At 38.7% G+C, this 22,637-nt stretch overlaps 1 protein-coding gene across 1 annotated transcript; it reads right to left on the reverse strand.

Annotated features, from left to right (window-relative positions):
- Window positions 1-1,421: 1,421 nt before the first annotated feature.
- On the reverse strand, window positions 1,422-5,441 carry LOC136125390 (importin-7-like). Its single transcript, XM_065880154.1, is given in 9 exon segments — window positions 1,422-1,639; window positions 1,642-1,846; window positions 1,848-1,943; window positions 1,945-3,068; window positions 3,071-3,248; window positions 3,250-3,731; window positions 4,115-4,449; window positions 4,527-5,041; window positions 5,148-5,441. Coding segments are annotated over 9 exon segments (3,447 nt in total).
- Window positions 5,442-22,637: the final 17,196 nt, after the last annotated feature.

Consider the following 22,637-nt stretch of genomic DNA (forward strand, 5'->3'; position numbering starts at 1 on the left):
TTCTCTACGTCTGCATCTTTATTCCTGTCCTGCCCCTAGGTTATTCAGAACCATTTTTTTTTCTAGATTCCATACATATGTGTTAGCATACAGTATTTGTTTTTCTCTTTCTGACTTAACTTCACTCTGTATGACAGACTCTAGGTCCATTCACCTCACTACAAATAACTCAATTTCGTTTTTTTATGGCTGAGTAATATTCCATTGTATATATATGTGCCACATCTTCTTTATCCATTCATCTGTCGATGGACACTTAGGTTGCTTCCATGTCCTGGCTATTGTAAATAGAGCTGCAATGAACATTGTGGTACATGACTCTTTTTGAATTATGGTTTTCTCAGGGTATATGCCCAGTAGTGGGATTGCTGGGCTGTATGGTAGTTCTTTTTTTTGCAGAATTAAGTTCTTCTAATAGATTGCATATATAGATGTTTAGCCATACTCTTTTATCAAGTCTTTAAGAGTAGAATTTTATATCCAATTTACGCTTCAGATATCATCTTTCCTATTTGTTACAGTAAGGTCTTCTATCCAAATATCCACTTGTACACTGAGAGCTTTAAGAAAAAACAGGACACAGAGGGAGTTGCCATTTTTAGCAGCAATGAAATATCACTAACGCCTTTTAACGTACCAAATTCAAGTCACTATCAGAGGTGAGTGCACCACAAAGTCACCAGGTACAAAATTGCTAGTTATTTTTAAATTAATAACTTGAAATTACCCCTGCCCCCCACCCCATTACATCCCATCTTTTTATAAACAGCAAACATTTTGCTATTTTATACATAGGCTTGCAGGCTTGTTTCAATAGGAAAGTGTTAATTCATTTGCACATTTTTAAAATCAGTTATGTAGTACTACAATAAATGTCCAGTAATCTACACAGGAACAATCTTTGATGATGAAAATGACGAAGATTGAATAAGGCTATCGATTACCTTATCTTATTTACATATAAAGAATAGATACCCAATTGTGAGGAAGAGACAGAAATCGGACAAATACTCATAGGTGTAAAAATTACATCTACCTCTGAGCTTATTCTGTAAATGAGACATTTTAAATAGGCCTGTAGCCCATGCCAGTTTTTTCCTCGGAAAAAGAAAAGCTGCCTTCATGACATCCCCTCTTGTTTCAGATTTCCACAGTGTCACTTGAACTTTTAGTCAGAAACTTACTTTCTTCAAAAAATAAAGAAAATACTCCCTGCCCCCCAAGTTACCTCCCTCCCCCACCAAAATCCTTCTGGATTCATTTTCAGTGCCAAGTTGCATGATCAGGTCCCACCTCCTGGGGTTTTTTTTGTCCATCTATTGATCAGTTAGTTTAGAGTGGGTAACATGAACCAGTTCTGGAACCGCTACTAGGAGGAACACAAGCTCTTCACTACAATCACACTGCAGGAAAGTGGTAACTCAATTCATCCCTGGTGCCGGGCCTCCAAAACTGAAAGAACTTGGCACAACTGGAGCACTGAATTTGTATCCTCCATGCTTCTCAATCATTTTGGATTCATGGGCTGCTCTTCTTTGATCAGCTAGAGTTGCTATATTCTGTAACAGTTTTCTTTGTTCTTCATTAAGACCATGAGTCAGAGCCTGATACCACACGGGATTACGATTTTGTATAGTTCAAATATAGCTTTAACTATCTCATACTCATCAACAGGGTTATCTTCATCATCAATGCTTGTGGAATAGCCTTCCAGGGCAGTTTCTTCAGCATCATCTTCTTTCCAGTCTTCATCATGTCCATCTTCGCCCGCTTGCTTAGCCAGGATCTCCAGATATTCTTGTCCATCTTCATCAATATCATCTTCATCACTCCCCGGTTCCTCCGATTTCATCATCATCTTCAGCTTCATCATCACCATCACTGTCTTTCTCCTGTTCTGCATGGCAGTCATATGCTCTTTTTAATCCATTAAATAAAAGAATTAAAAACTGGCAAAATCTGTCCAGAAACCTGATTTAAGACTTGTGGTATTTGTTCCATATCAATAAGAGCACATAGGCCCAGAACACACATCTTTCTGTCATGAAGCCCCAAGAAACAATCAACATCATTAAGCCACTGTGTAATAAAGTGATCTGTAACTGGTTCAATATTATTAGGGAAGCGAAAATGTTCTAAGGTGTTGAGAAGTAGGTGTGGATTATAATACAAAGCTGCAACGGCAGCTTGCAGGCACATTGTTCGAAGTTCACTTGTCTTCACCTCTCTTGTCAGTCTCTCTAATGCCGCTTCCACGAACCAGGGAATACACTGGTCAGTGCCACGCCCTTTGCACCACAGAATTATCACCTCTAACAATTTTGCTGCATGACATTCTGCATCTTCTGCAACTCCTGTAAGAACCTTTTTGCACATACTGTATATCATTTCAAGGTACTTGGTATTAGACGGAAGTATGTCTGTATCAACTGTTGCATAATTATGAAGCAGAGGCGTCATATCTGTAAAGTAATCAAAGCCATCTTGCTGAAAAACCTCAAATACCAGAGGTAGTAGCTGCCACATCTGTGGAGACACTTGCTGACATGTCAAACCATGTGCTAAAGAGAAGATCTCCTCATAGAATTCTAAGACATGCTGTTGTAAAACAGTTCCAGTGACCTGTAAGCAGATTCCTTCAAGCTGCTGGGTTATTTCTTTGTGATCTTCAACTACACTAAGAAGTGTGTCGATGGTATTCAGGATTCCCATAGCAGTAGCTGCTTTGTCATCACTTCCTTCTTCATCTGGCCCAGTCTGGATTACTTGATTAAATGTCATTGCCAAATGTTGTGTCATTTCTACTGCAATAGGAGTAACTTCTTCACTGTGCTCGCAGATCATTTTCTGAATTCCATTGTTAAGATCATCATTTTCTGCTTCTCTTATAATATGAAGAAAAGCCTGCATGACAGGTTGGATGAATGGTGTGACGTATTCTTTAGCTTTCTCTTGACTGCCGATCAGCACTTGAAGTGCAATGGCAGCTTCCACTTGAACAGGCATTTCCCTATCATCAATCAGACATCTTCGTGTCAGCTCTAGGGCTGTTTGCAGGTTCTGGTCACTTTGAACTTCACTTCACAAAAATAGTGAAGGACCCAGCAAGCTCTCGCTCTCATGTAGCCTAGTTCACTGCTGAAGAGAGGGAATACATGATTCTGCAACATATATTCCATCTGATCTTTGTAGATCTTGCTCTTCAGAAGTATTTCAGCTAAAGAGCCAATCATATGCAGGGCTCCATCTGTTTTTTCGAGGATCAGCATTTGGTTCTGTAAGAATCTGGTAGCAAAATCCCATAGTCCTTTGTAGTACCTCTTTCCTCTTACTACAAGCTGTAAACAAAAGTGTCTGGGCAGCAGTGGTAGGAGAGATGAAATCCTCAAACACATCAAACTTCATGCGTATCTATTCACAGGGGTCTTCTTGCCAAAGTTCCTCATCAGCATCTGTATAGCACATCAATGGAAAAATAACATCTTGGATAATGCCTTGTATATGAGGCTTCAGATTCTTCCGGGTGAGAGCATGAGAAACTCCTTGATTAATATAATTTAATGTCTGTTGTAAAACTCGAGGAGCCATATATTGCTTCTCCTTGTACTGATATAACACCTTCAATAAAACTTGTTGGACATCAACAGCAAATGCCTTCAGAAATACTTCAGCAAATTCATTGTACTCCTTGGAAACATTGCCAGGGCTTCCATATCTTTCAAAAAGCCTTGCTGGGCTTCCCTGGTGGCGCAGTGGTTGAGAATCTGCCTGCTAATGCGGGGGATACGGGTTCGAGCCCTGGTCTGGGAAGATCCCACATGCCACGGAGCAACTAGGCCCGTGAGCCACAACTACTGAACCTGCGCGTCTGGAGCCTGTGCTCCGCAACAAGAGAGGCCATGATAGTGAGAGGCCTGCGCACGGTGATGAAGAGTGGCCCCCACTTGCCGCAACTAGAGAAAGCCCTCGCACAGAAATGAAGACCCAACGCAGCCAAAAATAAATAAATACATTTAAAAATAAATTTAAAAATACTCCTGTTCTCTGTTTAAAAAAAAAAAAATGCTTTGCCGAAAACCTTCAGGGAGCGCATGGCTTAAAAAAAAAAAAAGGCTTGCTAAGATACGTAAAGCCCACTTCTTACATTTCCACCATGGTAACTTAGGTCTGTCATCTTCTTCAACTTGAAGTGTTTCATCAGGTACATCCCTGTTCACAACAGTCCTTAAAATTTCTATCCATTCTGTCAGGTTCTTTTGGTTTATCAGTATCAACTCCAGTGGTAGAGTATACTGAACAAGAGCATAGAAGATCTTGAAAATTTGTTTCTGGATGAGGACAGATTGATCAGACTGATCAGAAAGAAGCTGGGTAAAACGGTCCTTTAGAACTGGCAGGAAACATTGCACTGCTCCTACCAATGGACTCCGTTCCTCTGGTTTCTTATACCAGAACTACAACTGGCACTCACTCTGACAGAGGCTGGAGCAACAGCTGGAACATTTCCTTAGCAGGAAGATGGGTAGTCATAATTTTTCACAAGCTGATAGAGGCAAAGAAGAATTCCTAGCCAACATGCACTGTTATCAGACTGAAGGTAAAAGCCAATTTTGTCCACAATGGCAGTCCAGCGACTTGGATAATCATGTTTGATAATATGATGAAGGCATGTAGTAAGCTGTACCCTGATGAGCTCAGGAGAGTGGATAATGACTTCTACAATATTTTCTCGACTACAATGTCGATCTTCTTCTGGAAGAGTATAAGGGGATATATCCCCTGGTGACGTTTCCCGATCAGGCCAATACTGTGTTATCATATTTTTCAAATAGATAACACCTGCCTGTCTCACAGGTAAATCCAGTTGTTCTGACATAGTAATCTGAAGCAGTGTTGAAACAAAATTCAGAGACTTGTGTGCGTCATTGAGTTGGCGCTCCATGGCCTCATGCAGGGCTGGGTCCATGGTGCCCCGCAGGGCTTCGATAATGGTGTTGGGGTCCGTGGCAGGGTGGACGCAGTCAAACCCAGGGCTCGGGTGCTACTGGCCCAGGAATAGCGCCCCTCACTGCACACATGGACCTGCCATGCTCCGCAGCGGCAACCGGTGCGAAAGGAAAGAGAAGCGCCAAGGCCACGGATAGAACCTCTTCCTCTCGGCGTGGAGGTGGGAGATGCTCCAGCCACTTCCTTTTGGCGTGCCCGTAGAGCCCTTTGGGAGATGTAGTCCACTTGGGCAGTCCGCAGCCCACGTGGCCCGGAGCGACAGCTGGAATCCTGTTAAGTGTCACCCAGAAATGTTCATCAGGAGAGTAGGTGTCCTTAGACCACCCAAGTAAATCAATGGCTCTCTGGTCTTGGAGAACAAAATTAGCCAATTTTCTTGTAAGGGATACATAGGTGGAGCCAAAGTAAACGGTCAGATTATGGGGAGGAGACATTTTTCTTATCCAAGTCCACAGCATGAAGGAAAACAATTGGTATTTCTGCTCCAAGTGCATATATCTGGTCCTCTGACAATATGAGGAGGAGGCAGCACCCCTGGGGTGACTTTTTTCCCTTTAAATCCTTTTATATACTGAATGATCTCCCTGTTGGTTTTCAGGGGGAAATCTTTTTTTTTTTTTTTTTTTATATACATCAGGTTCTTATTAGTCATCAGTTTTATACACATCAGTGTATACATGTCAGTCCCAATCTCCCAATTCATCACACCACCACCACCCCCGCCCCCCTGTGGCTTTCCCCCCTTGGTTTCCATACGTTTGTTCTGTACATATGTGTCTCAATTTCTGCCCTGCAAACCGGTTCATCTGTACCATTTTTCTAGGTTCCACATATATGCGTTAATATATGATATTTGTTTTTCTTTTTATGTCTTCACTCTGTATGACAGTCTCTGGATCCACCCACGTCTCAACAAATGACAAATTTTCGTTCCTTTTTATGGCTGAGTAATATTCCATTGTATATATGTACCACTACTTCTTTATCCATTTGTCTGTTGATGGGCATTTAGGTTGCTTCCATGACCTGGCAATTGTAAATAGTGCTGCAGTGAACATTGGGGTGCATGTGTCTTTTTGAATTGTGGTTTTCTCAGGTATATGCCCAGTAGTGGGATTGCTGGATCATATGGTAATTCGATTTTTAGTTTTTTAAGGAACCTCCATACTGTTCTCCATAGTGGCTGTATCAGTTTACATTCCCACCAACCGTGAAAGAGGGTTCCCTTTTCTCCACATCCTCTCCAGCATTTGCTGTTTGTAGATTATCTGATGAAGCCCATTCTAACTGCTGTGAGGTGATACCTCATTGTAGTTTTGATTTGATTTCCCTAATAATTAATGATGTTGAGCAGCTTTTCATGTGCCTCTTGGCCATCTGTATGTCTTCTTTGGAGAAATGTCTATTTAGGTCTCCTGCCCATTTTTGGATTGGGTTGTTTGTTTTTTTAATATTGAGCTGCATGAGCTGTTTATATATTTTGGAGATTAATCCTTTGTCCGTTGATTCGTTTGCGAATATTTTCTCCCGTTCTGAGGGTTGTCTTTTCATCTCGTTTATGGTTTCTTTTGCTGTGCAAAAGCTTTGAAGTTTCATTAGGTCCCATTTGTTTATTTTTGTTTTTATTCCCATTACTCTAGGAGGTGGATCGAAAAAGACCTTGCTGTCATTTATGTCAAAGAGTGTTCTTCCTATGTTTTCCTCTAAGAGTTTTATAATGTCTGATCTTACATTTAGGTCTCTAATATATTTTGAGTTTATTTTGGTGTATGGTGTTAGGGAGTGTTCTAATTTCATTCTTTTACATGTAGCTGTCCAGTTTTCCCAACACCACTTATTGAAGAGACTGTCTTTTCTCCATTGTATATCCTTGCGTCCTTTGTCATAGATTAGTTGACCATAGGTGCATGGGTATACCTCTGGGCTTTCTATCTTGTTCCTTTGATCTATGTTTCGGTTTTTGTGCCAGTATCATATTGTCTTTATTACTGTAGCATTGTAGTATAGTCTGAAGTCAGGGAGTCTAATTCCTCCATCTCCATTTCTTTCCCTCAAGACTGCTTTGGCTATTCGGGGTCTTTTGTGTCTCCATACAAATTTTAAGATTTTTTCTTCTAGTTCCATAAAAAATGCCATTGGTAATTTGATAGGGATTGCATTGAATCTGTAGATTGCTTTGGGTAGTATAGTCATTTTCACAGTATTTATTCTTCCAATCCAAGAGCATGGTATATCTCTCCATCTGTTGGTATCATCTTTAATTTCTTTCATCAGTGTCTTATAGTTTTCTGCATACAGGTCTTTGGTCTCCCTAGGTAGGTTTATTCCTAGGTATTTTATTCTTTCTCTTGCAATGGTAAATGGGAGTATTTCCTTAATTTCTCTTTCAGATTTTTCATCATTAGTGTATAGGAATGCAAGAGATTTCTGTGCATTAATTTTGTATCCTGCAACCTTACCAAATTCATTGATTAGCTCTACTAGTTTTCTGGTGGCATCTTTAGGATTCTCTATGTATAGTATATGTCATCTGCAAACAGTTTTTACTTCTTCTTTTCCAGTTTGTATTCTCTTTATTTCTTTTTCTTCTCTGATCACCGAGGCTAGGACTTCCAAAACTACGTTGAGTAATAGTGGTGAGAGTGGACATCCTTGACTTGTTCCTGCTCTTAGAGGTAATGCTTTCAGTTTTTCACCATTGAGAATGATGTTTGCTGTGGGTTTGTCATATATGGCCTTTATTATGTTGAGGTAGGTTCCCTCTGTGCTCACTTTCTGGAGAGTTTTTATCATAAATGGGTGTTGAATTTTGTGAAAAGCTTTCTCTGCATCTATTGAGATGCTAATATGAGTTTTTTTTTTTTTTTTTTTTTTTTTTTTTTTTTTGCGGTACACGGGCCCTCACTGCCGTGGCCTCTCCCGTCGCGAGCACAGGCTCCGGATGCGCAGGCTCAGCGGCCATGGCTCACGGGCCCAGCCGCTCCATGGCATGTGGGATCTTCCCGGACCGGGGCACGAAGCTGTGTCCCCTGCATCGGCAGGCGGATTCTCAACCACTGCGCCACCAAGGAAGCCCGATCATATGATTTTATTCTTCAATTTGTTAACATGATGTATCACATTGATTGATTTGTGTATGTTGAAGAATCCTTGCATCCCTGGGATAAATCCCACTTGATCATGGTGTTTGATCCTTTTAATGTGTTGTTGGATTCTGTTTACTAGTATTTTGTTGAGGATTTTTGCATCTATATTCATCAGTGATATTGGTCTGTAGTTTTCTTTTTTTGTAGTATCTTTGTCTGGTTTTGGTATCAGGGTGATGGTGGCCTCCTAGAATTAGTTTGGGAGTGTTCCTTCCTCTGCAATTTTTTGGAAGAGTTTGAGAAGGATGGGTGTTAGCTCTTCTCTAAATGTTTGATAGAATTCACCTGTGAAGCCATCTGGTCCTGGACTTTTGTTTTTTGGAAGATTTTTTTTTTTATGATTTTTTTTTTTTTTTCCCCAGTACGCGGGCCTTTCACTGTTGTGGCCTCTCCCGTTGCGGAGCACAGGCTCTGGACGCGCAGGCTCAGCGGCCATGGCTCATGGGCCCAGCTGCTCTGCGGCATGTGGGATCTTCCCGGACCGGGGCACGAACCCGTGTCCCCTGCATCGGCAGGTGGACTCTCAACTACTGCACCACCAGGGAAGCCCTGGAAGATTTTTAATCACAGTTTCAATTTCATTACTTGTGATCGGTCTGTTCATATTTTCTATTTCTTCCTGGTTCAGTCTTGGAAGGTTACACTTTCTAAGAAAGTGTCTATTCCTTCCAGGTTGTCCATTTCATTGGCATAGAGTTGCTTGTAGTAGTCTCTTAGGATGCTTTGTATTTCTGCAGTGTCTGTTGTAAGTTCTCCTTTTTCATTTCTAGTTTTATTGATTTGAATCCTCTCCCTCTTTTCCTTGATGAGTCTGGCTAATGGTTTATCAATTTTATTTAACTTCTCAAAGAAACAGCTTTTAGTTTTACTGATCTTTGCTATTGTTTTCTTTGTTTCTATTTCATTTATTTCTGCTCTGATGTTTATGATTTCTTTCTTTTGCTAACTTTGGGTTTCGTTTGTTCTTCTTTATCTGGTTCCTTTAGGTGTAAGGTTATATTATTTATTTGAGATTTTTCTTGTTTCTTGAGGTAGGCTTGTATAGCTATAAACTTCCCTCTTGGAACTGCTTTTGCTGCATCCCATAGGTTTCGGATTGTCGTGTTTTCATTATCATTTGTCTCTAAGTATTTTTTGATTTCCTTTTTGATTTCTTCAGTGATCTCTTGGTTGTTTAGTAACGTAGTGTTTAGCCTCCATGTGTTTGTGTGTTTTACGTTTTTTCCCCTGTAATTCATTTCTAATCTCATAGCGTTGTGGTCAGAAAAGATGCTTGATATAATTTCAATTTTCTTAAATTTACTGAGGCTTGATTTGTGACCCAAGATGTGATCTATCCTGGAGAATGTTCTGTGCGCACTTGAGAAGAAAGTGTAATCTGCTGTTTTTGGATGGAATGTCCTATAAATATCAATTTATCTAGTCTATTGTATCATTTAAATCTTCTGTTTCCTTATTTATTTTCATTTTGGATGATCTGTCCATTGATGTAAGTGAGGTGTTAAAGTCCCCCACTATTATTGTGTTACTGTCGATTTCCTCTTTTACAGCTGTTAGCGGTTGCCTTATGTATTGAGGTGCTCCTGTGTCGGGTGCATATATATTTATAGTTGTTATATCTTCTTCTTGGATTGATCCCTTGATCATTATATAGTGTTCTTCCTTGTCTCTTGTAACATTCTTTATTTAAAGTCTGTTTTGTCTTATATGAGTATTGCTACTCCAGTTTTCTTTTGATTTCCATTTGCATGGAATATCTTTTTCCATCCCCTCACTTTCAGTCTGTATGTGTGCCTAGGTCTGAAGTGGGTCTCTTCTAGGCAGCATATATATGGGTCTTGTTTTTGTATCCATTCAACCAGCCTGTGTCTTTTGGTTGGAGCATTTAATTCATTCACGTTTAAGGTAATTATCGATATGTTTGTTCCTATGACTATTTTCTTAATTGTTTTGCGTTTGTTTTTGTAAGTCCTTTTCTTCTCTTGTGTTTCCTACTTAGAGAAGTTCCTTTAGCATTTGATGTAGAGCTGGTTTGGTGGTGCTGAATTGTTTTAGCTTTTGCTTGTCTGTAAAGCTTTTGATTTCTCCATCGAATCTGAATGAGATCTTTGCTGGGTAGAGTAATCTTGGTTGTAGTTTCTTTCCTTTCATCACTTTAATTATATCATGCCACTCCCTTCTGGCTTGTAGATTTTCTGCTGAGAAATCAGCTGTTAATCTTATGGGACTTTCCTTGTATGTTATTTGTCATTTTTCTCTTGCTGCTTTTAATAATTTTTCTTTAATTTTTGCCAATTTGGTTACTGTGGGTCTCGGCATGTTTCTCCTTGGGTTCATTCTGTATGGGACTCACTGTGCTTCCTGGACTTGGGTGGCTATTTCCTTTCCCATGTTAGGGATGTTTTAGACTATAATCTCTTTGAATATTTTCTCGGGTCCTTTCTCTCTCTCTTCTCCTTCTGGGACCCCTGTAATGCGAACGTTGTTACGTTTAATGTGGTCAAAGAGGTCTCTTAGGCTGTGTTCATTTCTTTTCATTCTATTTTCTTTATTCTGTTCCACAGCAGTGAATTCCACCATTCTGTCTTCCAGGTCACTTATCCGTTCTTCTGCCTCAGTTATTCTGCTATTGATTCCTTCTAGTGTAGTTTTCATTTCAGTTATTTTATTGTTCATCTCTGTTTTTTTGTTCTTTAATTCTTCTAGATCTTCGTTAAACATTTCTTGCATCTTCTGAATCTTTGCCTCCATTCTTCTTCCGAGGTCCTAGGTCATGTTCACTATCATTATTCTGAATTCTTTTTCTGGAAGTTTTCCTGTCTCCACTTCATTTAGTTGGTGAATGTGGTTTTTGTTCCACAGGCTGCAGGATTGTAGTTCTTCTTGCTTCTCATGTCTGCCCTCTGGTGGATGAGTGTATCTAAGAGGCCTGTGCAGGTTTTCTGGTCGGAGGGACTGGTGGTGGGTAGAGCTGGGTGTTGCTCTGGTGGGCAGAGCTCAGTAAAACTTTAATCCGCTTGACTCCTGATGGGTGGGGCTGGGTTCCCTCCCTGTTGGTTGTTTGGCCTTAGGCAACCCAACAATGGAGCTTACCTGTGCTCTTTGGTGGGGCTAATGGCAGACTCTGGGAAGGCTCACGTCAAGGAGTACTTCCCAGAACTTCTGCTGCCAGTGTCCTTGTCCCTACGGTGAGCCACAGCCCTCCCCACCCCCCCGCCCCCGCCTCTGCAGGAGACCCTCCAACACTAGCAGGTAGGTCTGGTTCAGTATCCCCTGGGTTCACTGCTCCTTCCCCTGGGTCCTGATGCACACACTACTTTTGTGTGCCCTTCAAGAGTGGGGTCTCTGTTTCCCCCAGTCCTGTCAAAGTCCTGCAATCAAATCCCACTAGGCTTCAAAGTCTGTTTCGCTAGGAATTCCTCCTCCTGTTGCTGGACCCCCAGTTTGGGAAGCCTGACATGGGGCTCAGAACCTTCACTCCAGTGGGTGGACTTCTGTGGTATAAGTGTTCTCCAGTCTGTGAGTCACCCACCCAGCTGTTATGGGATTTGATTTTGCTGTGATTGCATCCCTCCTACTGTCTCATTGTGGCTTCTCCTTTGTCTTTGGATGTGGGGTATCTTTTTTGGTGAGTTCCAGTGTCTTCTTGTCAATGATTGTCCAGCAGCTAGTTGTGATTCAGGTGTTCTCACAAGAGGGAGTGAGAGCAAGTCCTTCTACTCTGCCATCTTGGTTCCCCTCTCGGTAGTTTTATTTTTAGTTTTTTAAGAACTTCCATACTGTTCTCCATAGTGGATGTATCAATTTACATTCCCACTAACAGTGCAAGAGGGTTCCTTTTTCTCCACACCCTCTCCAGCATTTATTGTTTGTAGAGTTTTTGGTGATGGCCATTCTGACAGGTGTGAGGTGATACTTCATTGTAGTTTTGATTTGCATTTCTCTAATGATAAGTGATGTTGAGCATCCTTTCATGTGTTTGTTGGCAATCTGTGTATCTTCTTTGGAGAAATGAAAAGCAGACATCTTTAATTTGGATAAAGTACAACTGACTGATCTATTTTCTGTATTATGGTTTTGGAGTTATATCTAAAAAATATTTGCCTAAACGAGCGTTACAGCAATTTTATATTTTCTTCCAGAATGTTTATTATTCTGTGTTCTACATTTAGGTGTAGGGTTCATTTTGAATGAATTTTTATGTGGTATACATTATGGATCAAAGCTCATTTTACTACATATGGTATCCAGTTCCTGCATATGGGTATTCAGTCGTTTCAGAACCACTTTCTGAAAGACTATCTTTTCTCAGTTGAATTGCCTTTCACCCTTGTCAAAAAACTAGTTGTCTGTATGTGTGTAGGTCTATTTCTGTAATCTTTTCTGTTCTATTGATCTATTTGTGTATTTCCATGCCAATACCACACTGCTTTCATTAATGTAGCTTATATCCATCTTGAAAACAAGTAGTGTTACCCTGCTTTTTTTAAAGTTATTTTGGGTATTCTAGTTCTTTATATTTCCATATGAATTTTAGAATGAGCTCAGTGAATCTCTATTTTTAAATTCTTTTTCTCATTGTTTCATTTTGATAATTTCTATTGCCATGTCTTTGAGTCCACTAAGTATTTTCTTCTGCAATGACTAATCTACTGTTCATACAATTCAGTGTACTTTTCATCTCAAACATTGTAGTTTTCATCTCTAAAATTTTTATTTTATCTTTTTTGTATCTTCCATGTTTCTCCTTTAACTTTTAAAAATATGGAAAACAATTATATAATAACTGTTGTAATATTATTGACTCCTAATTCTAACATCTGTGTCATTCCTGGGTCAGTTTCAGTTGATTTATTTTGATCCATTTTTATTCCTTAAAATGGGTCACATTTTCCTGCTACTTTGCATTCCTGGTAATTTTTGATTTGATGCCAGGCATTGTGAAGTTTACCTTATTTGTGCTGGATATTTTTTTATCCCTGTAAATATTTTTGGGCTTTATTCTGGGGTGCAGTTAAGTTTCTTGGAAACAACTTGATCCTTTCAGGTCTTCTTTGAAGATTCATTTGGTGGAATCAGAGCAGTGTTTAGTCCAGGGCAGTTACCATTATTGAAGCTAGATAATTCTGAATATTCACTCAATGCCCCATAAGTAATGAGATTTTCCAGTCTTCCTAGGGTGAATGGGATTATTCCAGCCCATGCAAGCTCCAAGTTCTTTTCCCGCTCATCCTTTCAAATGGTTCTTTCTCAGTCCCTCAGGTAGTTTACTCAAATCATTATCATGACCAGTGCTCTACTAAATAGTTGAGTGAGGTTCTCTGCAGAATTCCAGACTTTTTTTTTCTCAATGCAGTTCTCTCCTCTCCAGTTTTCTTGTCCTGTGAACTCAAGCCTTCTTGATCTCCCTACACCCTCAGCTCCATCTCCTCAACTTGGGGCTTTTACCAGGTTTCTGTTCCCTGTGCCACCTTGTGGGAACTCTCTCAGGGATTTAAATAAGATCATCTTAAGGCTCACCTCATTTGTTCCCTGTACCTCAGGGGGTCACTTTCCTTTGTTGCTGTATATCAAGTGTCTTGAAAACAATTCTTTTATACATTTTGTTAGTTTATTTTGGTGATTCCAACTTTATTTTGGTTGGAAGTAGAAGTCTTCTCTAGCTAGCTTCTTGACATCTCTCTCCACTTGAATGACTCACAGTTGTCTTAAACTTAACATATCTGGAGCAGAACTCTAATTTGCCCTCTGAAAACTCTCCCCCCGCACCCCCACCACTTTTTAAACCATCTCAATATCTGATACCACCACCACATAGTTGCTCAAACTTGGAACTTGGAAACCATATTTGATTTCTCCTCCTTCATAACCACACGAAATCCTTCAGTGAGTCATAGATTATACCTCCAAAGCATGCCTTCAACCCAGTTATTTTTCACCATCTCTTCCACCACCCTAGTTGAGGGCACAGTATCTTTCACTGGGATTATCATAATAGTCTTCTAATTGATCTCTCCATTTCCTTCTTTACTTCTTCCTCCAGCCCACCATAACCATTCATCACATAGCAGTGTTACTGAGCTTTTAAAACTATAAACCAAGTCAAATTAAGCTTCTTAAAAATCCTTTAAAATACTTACTCATCGCACATAAAAGTGCAAACTCCTCACAATGTCCTATAAGATACAAAAAAATTGACCAACATTATCTTGAACTATTCTCACCCTCCTTAACTATGCTCCAGTTACACTGGTACTTATCCTTTCTAGAAAATTCCAAACTCTTTCCTACCTTAGAGCCTTGCCACCCCATAGAATGTTCTTCTTCTAGTTTTGTGGTATGACTGTGCTCTCTCATCCTTCAGATCTTGACCTAAGTAGTACCTCTGCAGACAAGCTTTTACTAACTTTCCCGTTTAAGTACTCTATTGTTTGCTGTCATAGTACCCTGCCTCTTATCTTCATGAAACTTGATCATCTTTCAGTTATATTCTGTAATTATATAGCTATTTATTTACATACTTTATATCTGTTTCTCTTTACTAGATTGTAAACTTTGGAGGCTCTGAAACATATCTTTTTGTTCACTGCTGTATACTCAGCACTTAATACTGCCTATCACAAAGCAGGTATTCAATGCTTTGTTGATTGAATGGAGAAAATGACTGAGTAGAAATCATATTGGTATGCTTTCCTGATGCTAGAAAAACTATCATTGCTACTTTTTTATTGATTGCTGAATTCCACAATTAGAGGGTAATCTCTTTGGTCTAAGACCTATTACTTTCAAGAAAAATTAGACTTTTTAGACTTTAATATATGAGGTCATTTCCTGAGAATAAAAAATCAGTGGGTAGAGTGAATATCTAAATTCTGGTCACATGCGAAGGATGTTGAGGGGAGAAAAAATGAGAGAGTGGAAGGAAGAAGCAAAAAGTGTTCTGGGACATACAATACAAACACTACCCATGTCATATTTACCTGTGCTAGGTGAATCCTAATCTTTATATTATTTCTGTATCTATATCTGTATCGACTGTATGGTCCATTGGCTGTAGTGTAGTTAACAGCTTTTAATTGTGCAGTCCTACTGCCAGACAACTTGGAGTTCTTGAAATGTTTTTTAAATATCCATAAGGAATACTCAGGAATATACAGGGACTATTAAGGACCAGGGGTATTTCTGAGGGATCAGATTGTATCCTGTATGTTCAAAAACACAGTTCTCATTTCCCCAAGAGGCTCTCACATTAAGAATAGTGTCCTCATGTATAAAAATTGTCAAGATTCTGTGATTTGCCAAATCTTAATTAGCTAATATTAGCTGTTGGATGACTGATCCACTTCCTGTGATATTTAAAATTTCTAAAAGCACAGTTATTAAACTGACATCAGCCTTTGTGCTGTATTTTTGTTTGTTTGCTGCTGTGTGGGTACCTGTCTGTTGGAATGTAAATTTAGAGATTAACCCTCTAAAACTATTAAAAATATGGTATTCTTTAAATATCTGAAATTCTATATAGACACTGGTTTGTCAAAGTTTATGATCTAAGTTCTTGGCCCTTTCCTCCTTTCAGTAAACATCGTATTACACTGACTAGATCAGAGGTAACTAGTGTTTAATCTTTATTCACACTGGGATACCTTGTTGTCCAGGGGAGTTTTTGACCAGCTGTAGCAGGGCAGGCTGATCTCACTGCCAAATTGAGATTGGTATCTATACAACAGAAGGGTATGATTTCCACTTTCTCTCTCCTCTTCCCTACCACCTTGTCCATCAAATTCTGGCTGCTGGTTGACCTACTTTAGTTTATTGCTTTCCCATTAGGTTTCATTCATTCATAAATATTTATGAAGTGAATACCATGCTCCAGGCACTAATTTAGTGCTAGAAATTTAGTAGTAAACTAAAAGATGAAAATATGTGCTTGTGGAGTTTATATTCTAGCAGGATGTTAAACATTAAATAAAACAAATTAATAAATTATATAGTTCGTTAGACAATGTTATGCACTTTGAAGAAAACTACAGAAGGAAAGGGGAATTAGAGCTCCAGGAGTGGTTTGGGACGGGAAGAGCTGAGCTTGTAAATAGGGTAACCAGAGAAGGCCTTGCTGAAAAGATGACCTGGGCTAAGACATGAAAGAGGTAAGCGTGGGATCTATGTAGGTTTTTGGGACAAGAGCTTTCTAGTTAGAGAGAACAGTAAGTGCTCTGTGGTGGGAGTATGCCAGGAGTACTCTAGATGCAACTAGGAGGTCAGAGAGGGTGGAGTGGAGTGAGCAAGAGGAAAGTACCATAAGGTTAAGTAAAAAAAAAAAGGTACAGAATAACAGATTGCATAGGACTTTATACAGCGCTGTAAATACTGTGGCTTTTACTCTTTGAAATGAGTCCCTTGGAAAACTTTCACCAGCTTAGTGATATGATCTGACAAATTTTAAAGGATCATTTTGGTTTCTGTGTTAAAAATAGACTGTAGAGGCAAAGGTTGAAGCAGTGAGGCCAATTAAGAGGCTATTTTAGTAATCCTAGCTGGATGCAGGTGGCTTGAGCCAGGAAAGTGACAGTGAAGGTAGTGAGAAGTAGTGAAATTCTGGATGCATTTTGAAGGTGGAGTTGACAAGATTTGGATCAGATTGGATATCGGTGTGAGAGAAAGAGCAAAGTGAAGAATGACTCTGAGATCTTTTGTTCTGATCAACTAGAAAAGTGGATTTGTCATTAACAAAAATAGGAAGACAGAAGAGCTGCTTTTGTAGGGGAAGTTCAGGATTCTGGACATTTAACGTGGAGATATCTCTACTTGGGTGTTTACTAGGTATCAAGTTGGTAGTTTTTAATCTGAATTTGAGATCAAGGGAGGGGCCAGTTGAATAGATGTTATTGAGAGCTGTGAGACTGAATGAGGTCACTAAAAGACACAATTATGGGTAGAGAAGCGGAAGTGTCTAAGGTCTGAGCTCTGAGGTATCCCAGTAGTAAGATGTCACAGGGGGCGTACCCAGTGAGTTAGGAAGAAAATTAATGTGGACATGAAAGCAAAGTGAGGAAAGGAGGAGGGAGCGATCACCTTCGTAAAATTCTGCTAACAGAATAAATGAGATAAAACTGAATGTTCACCAGTGCACACGTCAATTTGGAGGTCCTTGGTGGTCTTGGAAATAGTTTTGGTGTAATAGTTGGGACCTCAGCCAGAGTGGAGTCAGTTTAAGAGAAAATTGCAAGACTATGAATATGGGCCCTTTCATTTCAACCATTAGTGTCATTCAGAAGGTTCTTATTCCAGACAATGAACCATAAAAGTCCATGCAGGGAGCTCTTCTCTGCAGTATTTTGCTCTACCCATGACTTTAAACACTCTTTGGGCTCTCTTTCTATCTGATCATTAGGTATGACCTCCAGTGCTGATTAGCAATTTTGTTCTTGGAAAAATTCCTACTTTCCCCAAACTGCAGAGTTTACTTTCAGTTTTCAGTAGCCATCCTTTCTTGCTCAGGCAGAAGAAATGCCTGTTTACGCTTTATAGAAAAACATATGCCAAATAAAGGAATTAGAATATCCATATATTTCTACATTAACATTATTCGTCTAGCCTTCTTTTGTGGTTAGAACTTCTCTTCAGAACGGAAAATGTCCTTAGCAAATGACAGCAATGAATACCAAAAATTTACCACTAAAGAGAGAATATTTGGTGCGCGTGTGTGTTCACAAGTTTATGTGCAAGGGAGAAAGTTACACATTTTTCACGTGTGTGAGAAAAAGTTTGTGAGAGGAAAAAAGACTGGTTGAAAACTGAATGTCACATATTTTTGTGTGTGTGTATTTATACACATATATACACATATTTGTGTGTGTGTGTCTAAGTTTGTTTATTTTAAAATAATATCAAACTTAGGGAAAAATTACAAGCGCAATGCAAATAACTTTTCTTTCCTGGGAGTAAGGTGACACCATGTTGCCACAGCACCTGCAAATATTTTTAGTGTGTAATTCCTATAAACAAGGAAGTTCTCCTACATTACCACAGTATAAACATCAAAGTCAGGAAATTAACACTGATACATTGCTACTGTTTAATCCACAGAGCCTATCCAAGTTTCACCAATTGTCTCGAAAAAGTCCTTTAAAATAAAAGGGTCCAATCTAGGATCATGTGATGCATTTAGATGCCATGACTCTTGAAACTTTCCATCTGGAACAGTTCCTTAGCGTTTCCTTGATTTTTGTGACCTAGACACTGGCCAGCTATGTTGTAGACTGTTCCTCAATTTGAGTATGTTTGATATTTCCTCAATATTAGATTGAGATTATGCAATTTTTCGCAGCACATCACAGAAGAGAAGCTACGTTTTTTGTACCGTATTATATTGTATGTCCTACTACTTCACTTTATCTCATTTCTGGTGATGTAACTGATCACTTGGTTAACGTTGTGTTTGTCAGGTTTCTCGCATGTAAAGTTACTCATTTTCCCTTTGTAATTTAATCACTATCTGTGTAGCGATAACTTGAAATTGTGTAGATATCTCATTCCTTACCAGACTTTTTCTCTCCCTAGTTTTAGAATCAATCGATGTTTCTTGACTGGATTACTTACTACAATGATGGTTGATAAATGTGATTTTCTAATTCCATTATTCATGCTGCATTTATTAGTTGTAGTCCACTGTAAGAAAAGCTTTCTCTTCTCCCCATTTATTTATTCATTTATTTATTTTTATCAGTATGGATTCCTGGATTCCCATTTTATTAAATGAGTTATAATTTGCTAATATCATTACTTATTATAATACTCATTTTAGCCCAGATTTGGCCAATGGGAACTTGTTCGTGCTGGTTTCTGTGTATTTTTAGCACGTCCCTTATATTCACTTAGCACTTTCTTACTTTCTGGCACAAGAAGGCTTATCTTGTATTTTCTCTGCCCCAGTCCTGGAATTAATTTTTTCTCCAAGCATCTCTGCTTCCTTTTATGGAGGATGGTATTTAGAAACCAAGATCTGAGTTACATGTGTTTATTGCTACTGGAGTGTCAATACTCCCAGTTTCTCCCAGTGGACAGTGCTAGGGAATATATACACACATATGCTTATACCTGTTTGTATTTTTATATTTATCGATGAATATTGAAAACCTTGAGTTTACACCAATATTCCAGTTCTAATCCAACACTGTGAAGTTTATTCTAGTGTTCTCCATTTTTATACGGCAATCCTATGAATAGTGAGAAACCTGGCTCTCATTATTCTAGGTATATGTGCTAATGTGATTGCTTCCATATGTAAAAACTCCCAACTCCATGCCTAGCTGCCCCCTAAGCAAATACCTTCCTTATCTCGCACAGGCTTCAACTGTGCTCCAGGCTGGCTGTCACTGTCTCTCCCTTCACAGAGTCAACCTCCTAACCCCCTTTGGGCTCTAACACCACAATACATCAAGCTGGGCCTCTGCCACACCCTCATCAATCTCTACCTCATTAGGAAGAAAGGAGGACGGCAAGGAAAGAAAAGTAGATTTTCTTTATATGTAGAATATGTTCCACGAGCTTTTAATGAACCGTTATCCATAATTCTCAGTGTTCTCCTTTAATTTATAAGGATGGCAAATTTAGGAAGCATATGCAATCCTAACTCATGTTTTTTTGTTTGTTTGGCCACGCGGCAGGCGGGATCTTAGTTCCTCCATCAGGGAACAAACCCGTGCCCCCTGCAATGGAAGCACGAAGTCTTGAACACTGGACCACCAGGGAAGTTCCTTAACTCATGTTAAATCATATTAATACCTTTTTCATAGTAAATTCAGTAGATATGATCTAATACATATACATTTATTCATTCCCAGCTTCAAAGTCTTTTTTCAACTAACTTCATAAAATACTTGTGTTATCATCTTTCCTTTTGTTTGTTACTCTATCCTATTCAGTCTAGGATTTCATTCATTGTTTTCTGATACCTTTGAGTTGCTGGGCTGTTGGAAAGCCATGTGAGTTTCTAGAAGAAGTGTATTATCTGAGGAGACGGTAACATTTCCCTCAATTTCAGTAATTGTGGAAAAAGTGCCACTGTCCTCCCCATCCCCACCAAATCCAGTCAAAGAAGACTAATGTCTCCGTCCCTTGATAAGTCAAAAGGAAGATCTAGAGATCAGCGGCATTTTGGATATGAACACATTTATTCTTTACAATTTCCTTTTTCTTGTTTTCTCCAAGCATAGGTCATCTGTTTACTTTTATTTTCCATTTTAGCATACATTAATTCCACACATAATACAAAATTTACTCATATAACTTACTAGAGAAATTTTTAAAAAATAAATATATAATTTTAAGCATTTTAATTGCATTTATAATTTTATTTTTGTCATTATATATAGTATATGTAATATACATTATATGTTTTATGTACAAATATATATGAATATCATCTATGCTACTTGATAGAAAGTCAACATAAAAAAAAAGTGAGAAAATAGTTTAAATCATGCGTTTAAAAAAGGGGGAGATGTCATACAGAGTGAAGTAAGTCAGAAAGAGAAAAATATCGCTGATATGTGGAATCTAGAAAAATGGTACAGATGGACTTATTTGCAAAGCAGAAATAGAGATACACATGTAGAAAACAAACTTGTAGATACTAAGGGGGGGGGTGGGAAGAACTGGGAGATTGGGATTGACACATATACACTACTATGTATAAAATAGGTAACTAATGAGAACCTACTGTATAACACAGGGAACTCTACTCAGTGCTCTGTGGTGACCTAAATGGGAAGGTAATCCATGAAAGCGGGCATATATATATATATCTGATTCACTTTGCTGTCAGCAGAAACTAACACAACATTGTAAAGCAACTATACTCCAATAAAAATTTTTTTAAAAAATAAATAAATATAAAAATAAAAAAGGGAGAGAGTTTAAGAGAAACTTGAAGAAACCAGAGAAGAATGGACCTGAGGACAGTTTCTGAGTAAGTGTAGAGAAAGGGCAGAAGAAAAAGCGAAGTAAATGCAGGTAGTCACGAATGGAGGGAGAGAACCAGATTAGTGTAGAAGCAGGGATATCAAAGGAAGAGAGACCCTCAAAAACTTGCAGTCGGTGACAGTGTAGACAGTCATATGGTGACTTGTTGTAGTTGGAAATTAGGTGATAGTTGGAGGCCAGTGGGAATGCAAATTCAAAACTAAATTCTGGGAAGTGAGGTCAAGATGGGAAAAATAAAAAATCTAGTCCAGGTACTCCTTTAAGTTTCAGTTAACAGTTCAAACACTACCTCATACAGGAAGCCTCACCTGTGCCCCCTGCTGGCAGTCACTTTTTTTAGCACCCTGCACCCTTCCTACCAAATCTTCTATTAGACCTTTATTTTATTTATTACTTAATTCTGATTTGCATCTCTGTATATGGCAAGGATCACATCTTTACTCATAAAGCACCTAACACAGTGCTTGGCATATTACAGATGCTCAGTAAATAAATTTTAGCATGAAAGCAATAGGTGAATAGTTTGAGAGAGCAACATGATTATGTATTCAACTATAATGGAATAACCCAGAAAAAGACTTGGTTAACTTTTCCCACCGAGATCGTCAAGATAATATAAAAGGAGAATGGATGAAAAAAGTTTCCAAGTCAAGCAATAAAATTAAACAAACAAAAATTGAGATGCCCAAATATTCAGGTTATAGTAAATGTTAAACTGGAGTGGTGCAGAGAAATGAATAAGAGACAACAACATGGAATCGGATTACATTGGTTTAAATTCAAGCTACACATTAGATTTGTGATCTTGTGGTATAACTTGTGTAAACCTCAGCTTTTTCATTTTTAAAATGAAGATTTTCATAATTTAATGCCTAGGTTGTCATTAGGTTTTGATATGTACAAAACTTGTATATATAGTTAATGCAACAAATATTAGGTATTATTATGCCTACCCCAATCTTCTAGTCTCTGTTCTTTATTTGGTATAAAAATGATTGAATTTAATGAAATAAGAGAAAAATTCAAAATAATATAACTAGTATACAAAAGTTTTCATGTTTTGGACATCTTAGTAAGAGAGTTGTGAGCTTCTAGAAGGAAAGAACACTGTCTTGTTCTCCACTTTATCACCTGTATCTGGTGCACACTATGCACTACACACGGAATTTTGTCACCAAATAGACAATAAACGTGAAAATATTCATCCTTCCTTTACGTCTTGTCTCTCTTCTGTAAGTGTGCTTTCATAGGTCGAAAAAAATTAAACCAGAATCAAGAGTGCAGTCCCTGATGAAAAACTGAGATAAGTATGATATTAAGAGTATCAAGGACTTAAAACCAAAGTCCTGAAACAAGCCAGTTATGAGGTGATTGGTAAGTCTGCACTCTAGACCTTGCTTGACAAAACTAGTTCTGACCTGTTAGACAATATCGTGCAATTACGTTATCTGCCATCTAACCCTCACGGTCTCTTGTGATTATTATAGATAGCTCGGGCGT

This window comes from Phocoena phocoena, chromosome 7 (assembly GCF_963924675.1).
Source record: "Phocoena phocoena chromosome 7, mPhoPho1.1, whole genome shotgun sequence".
NCBI classification, from domain to species: Eukaryota; Metazoa; Chordata; class Mammalia; order Artiodactyla; family Phocoenidae; genus Phocoena; species Phocoena phocoena.